This window comes from Centruroides sculpturatus, unplaced genomic scaffold, assembly GCF_000671375.1.
Source record: "Centruroides sculpturatus isolate CEXI.00-Female unplaced genomic scaffold, Cexi_2.0 scaffold364, whole genome shotgun sequence".
Classification (NCBI taxonomy): domain Eukaryota; kingdom Metazoa; phylum Arthropoda; class Arachnida; order Scorpiones; family Buthidae; genus Centruroides; species Centruroides sculpturatus.
In genome coordinates this window covers 358,582-362,984 of record NW_019384799.1, presented here as the reverse complement: position 1 = coordinate 362,984, position 4,403 = coordinate 358,582, and the positions used below count along the sequence as shown (strand labels likewise).

Below are 4,403 nucleotides of genomic sequence, written 5' to 3'. Positions count from 1 at the left end.
CCGCGATTTCTGATATTATTTTTCTGCGAAAACTTCGTTGACCTTTGGAGACATCATTAATATAAATAATTTTTATGGCCGTTAAATAAGAAATGTTTCTTTCACAAGAAATGTATAAAATTACAGTACTAAACAGACGATAGGTCGCCTAACTCGCCGTAGCGTGACGCTAGACGGCGAAAAATATATATTTAATTATAATAAAGTTACAATAAATTAAGTTAATATATAATTATATATACAGTACCTAATTTATATATAATTAATATATAATTATATGTACAGTACCTAATTTATATATAATTTATATAATACTGTCCAGACGATAGAAATCTCTCCGTAGCGTGGCGCTACGGACGGCGGGTAAGTAGTTCGGCTGCCCGATGACGTTTTACGTATTATAGGAGTTATTTTTACCGTTGTTTACGGATAATGCCACAATTTTTATAGGAATCATAACTATAGGAAACGGTTTTATAGGGGGATCTACTGTATTTTTATTATTAAATCTATAAAGGCATTCAGTAATAAATAACATTTATAATTGTCTGAATATTTATTAAAATTTTTTAAGAGAAATTCAAACTGGATTAAAGCAGTTGAAATTAAAGATCAACGTTTTTTGGGAGAAGAATAATTACAAACTACATTAAAAATAACATATGGAAGAATAAAAACAAAAAAATTAAAATGGCTTAATTGGCATGAATAAGGGAAAAATTATTATAAAATATTGATTTAATTGTTTTAAATGTAGAAAATTTTTAATGTTGAAAAATTATGTAATTATTACATTTCTTGAACTTAAAGTTTGATTTCTAATTTTCAATGAATTTCATTTTATCTTTATTTTGAAAATATCTTTTTTCTTTAGATCAGGTCAGTTTACAGTGCGTATGTCAAGGGACACTTATAATTTTCTTAAACGCCATGTTCAAGATAAGAAAAACACTGTTTTGCAAAATATAATTCAGGAGCATCTTTATTTAGATGGTAAGTTAATTTCTTATCTTAAAACAGTATAATAAAATTCTTAATATACAATTCATGGCTCTAACTATTAGACAACTTCACTCACAGATGTATTTACCTTTGAACATACATGCTTCATTTAAACAAACGCAGTATTGTTTAATACTTAATACTTAACTTGTTAAATACTTCTTTATTATGAAAATATATTATCGTAGCTTTATAATAATTGAAAAGAATTTACTAGGGCTGGGACAAGGTTGAGGTGAACACTTGCCTCAGGTGAGCAACTAGAAGGGACATGTATGAAAAATAAAAAAATGAATTAAAGCTAGCTGATATGCTCAGCACATAACTCTACCAATATACTAAATATTTCACATTAAAGTACAACATAGCTGATCTGTCTCATGTGCTGAAATTCTCAAAATTTTCACAGTCTTACATATCAACTATACTCTTGCTATATAAAACACTGCATCATAGGCTGATTGTCCGTCATGTTCTAGCTTTGCTTATGAGCATTATTTTGTATTATATTTAGAATTACTGTGTGCTTTAGTCATTTCTAATCATAATTAATGATTTAATACTATGTATTAAATCATTAATTAATTACTGTATTAATTAATTATTCATTAATTATGCATATGGAAGTTCAATAAAAGAATAATAAAGAAAAACCTGATTTAACAACAGCCAATCTTATTTTTAATTATTTAATAAAATAAAATAAAAGTAAAATTTATTATACTCTTAGGAAATCACGTTCAATTTGAAATTCATTCTAAAATCAAACACAAAAAATACTTCTTTTTTAATTTTTTATTGTACACATGATGTGAACAAATGTGTAAAATTATTAGATACATANAAGAATAATAAAGAAAAAACCTGATTTAACAACAGCCAATCTTATTTTTAATTATTTAATAAAATAAAATAAAAGTAAAATTTATTATACTCTTAGGAAATCACGTTCAATTTGAAATTCATTCTAAAATCAAACACAAAAAATACTTCTTTTTTAATTTTTTATTGTACACATGATGTGAACAAATGTGTAAAATTATTAGATACATATTTCAGAAACACACTTGTAGAAAAACTGGAAAAATATCAATAACTCTGTATGGAAATATGCTGGAAAAGTATAGGCGTAGAGTTCTTGATATTAGATACACACACATTAAAAACAAATACATAAACATTGAAGAAAGCTTTATCAATTTTTCAGAAACAAAAGAAAAATTAGTATTGATTTAGCTGGAAAAATTGTTTATAAATTAGAAAAGAATGGTCTCAACATTCAAAATGTTTGACATCAAGAATATTATAATGAGGCAAACATGACAGGAGTATACAGTAATACCTCGACTTATGCTACCCCAACTTACGTGAACCTGGAGTTACGTGATTTTCTAATCTTGTTGATTTGTCTTTTGTTTGAGCGCCATGCAATTCTCAATTACTCACTCCCCCCACACTATTGTTCAGCTTACATGTTTGGACGTGTTGTGCGGAATCGACGCATAGCTACAATTTATTTTGTGTTATTTATTTCTGTGTTTGTTATATCTACAGAGACTTGAGATACTCTATGTGGTGATTTCTTGTAACTGTGAACGAATCAAAAGACAAGATAAGATTAACGAGAACATTTAATAGCTTATATAAAACTGACTTGGATTTTACACAAATTGCGAAATTATACCCCAACTTATGCAAATTCGACTTACACAGTTATCGCTCAGTCCCACCTACCGCGAAGTTCGGGGTATTACTGTACAATGATGTACAACCCAAAGCCCTATGTGTTAATACTAAACCAAATGATCATCGTAATTAATTGGGCTATTTTTTGCTGCATTTAATTAGATTGTATATTCTAATTAATAGTAAAATTTTACAAATTATAACAGTTATTTGTTTCATTTGATGTATACTTGATCTCTGCCTTATTATTCATCAGTAATGTATTCTTTGATTTATTTTGATAATGTAATCTAATTATAAGTAATGAATATTTTTTATTTATTTTAATAGTATATGAAGGAATAACAAGAGCTAAAGTTCAAGTTGACAGCACTGCTGGAGCAGTATTGGGAGAAGCTGCAAGACAAGGTAAGTTTATTTGAACTTTAATTATTGATATAAAAAAGATATTTTTATACAGATTTTTAAGTGATTACTATTAATGTATTATTTTTAACTGTTTGCATGCCTCTTTTGATTAAAAAATATTTATAAAAATAGAAAATATTCATAATTGTTTTTGAAGATACAATAAACACACACTAACTTGAACTATTATAGATAGTGAAGGTTGTCCAAGTTTATGAAAATCCAAATTAGCAGGGTGTTTTCTCCAACATAGTGGAAAAGAAGAGGGTGGATATACAGTAATTTATTACAATCAATTCTTTACAGAAACTTTACTGAGCTTTAGTAGGTTATACTGCTGAATTCATTATTACAGGAAATGAGCTCAAAAAATTTCACAAAAGTACAACACACAGTAATGTAGAGTTTTTAGTAACTTATCAACTATAGTAATATGATGTATGGTATTGCAAAGACTTTTAGATATTGAAAACAGTTATTAATTATAATTTTTTTAAATTGCTATATAATTTTTTGAAAAAATTTGCCACTGTTATGCAAAATCCAAGTTGTCAGGGAATTTACTGTATTCTAATGCAATTAATCATTCATTATGAATCTTTTAGTTTTTACTAATATTATCTGAAGTTTTCAATAAAATCATTTAAAGCATTTGATTTAAAAAATTGTATAAATATAAAATACTAGCTTACCCATTGCACATTGCTGCAATCTCAGAAGAAACGAAATTCAAGCAAACTCATTATAATAAAATTTAATTTACATTTTATCATTTTTATTGAAACTTATTATTATTATTCATTTTCATCGGGAAAACATTTCAAAGTGTCATTTAAATTCTATTTATTTATTTTGTTTTTCTGTCTTGTGCATACACGAATAAATCAGAAGGTTTTCCGATGCGTGAGCTGGCCACATACAATTGTCCATGTGAGAAGCATGGATTCTCCAAATCTAGCCCACACACTTGCAACGATTGTCAGAAGTACAATATTCCCCATTTTTATATATTTTTTTTTAATCCTTTACAATTTTAACTATTTAATTGCTCCTTCCTCTCTTCCTTGGCATGTTGTGAAATTTCTGATAGTTGGATAATAAACCGTTTTATTGTAATTTGTCTTTTTAAATTATTTTGAGTCGATATTAAAATTTGAAAAAGGGGGATACCTAGATAAGTACAATAGGCGAATTTCTTCCTACAACTTCGGTCGTTGTTCGGGATACAGTTAAGATTTTAACGAAGTTCGAGCGAATACGTAATTAGCAAAAAAAGTCGAAATAAAGTGATTAAACAAAAATTATTA

The 4,403-nt window shown here is 27.1% G+C and overlaps 1 protein-coding gene across 1 annotated transcript in view; it reads left to right on the top strand.

The window, feature by feature from the left end:
• LOC111629508 (transcription initiation factor TFIID subunit 5-like) overlaps positions 1–4,403 on the top strand; it is a 73,255-nt gene that overhangs the window by 34,274 nt on the left and 34,578 nt on the right. Inside the window, exon 5 of the mRNA XM_023373425.1 lies at positions 3,416–3,500. Within this exon, the coding sequence (XP_023229193.1) occupies positions 3,416–3,500 (85 nt within the window). The remainder of the gene's footprint in view (positions 1–3,415; positions 3,501–4,403) is intronic.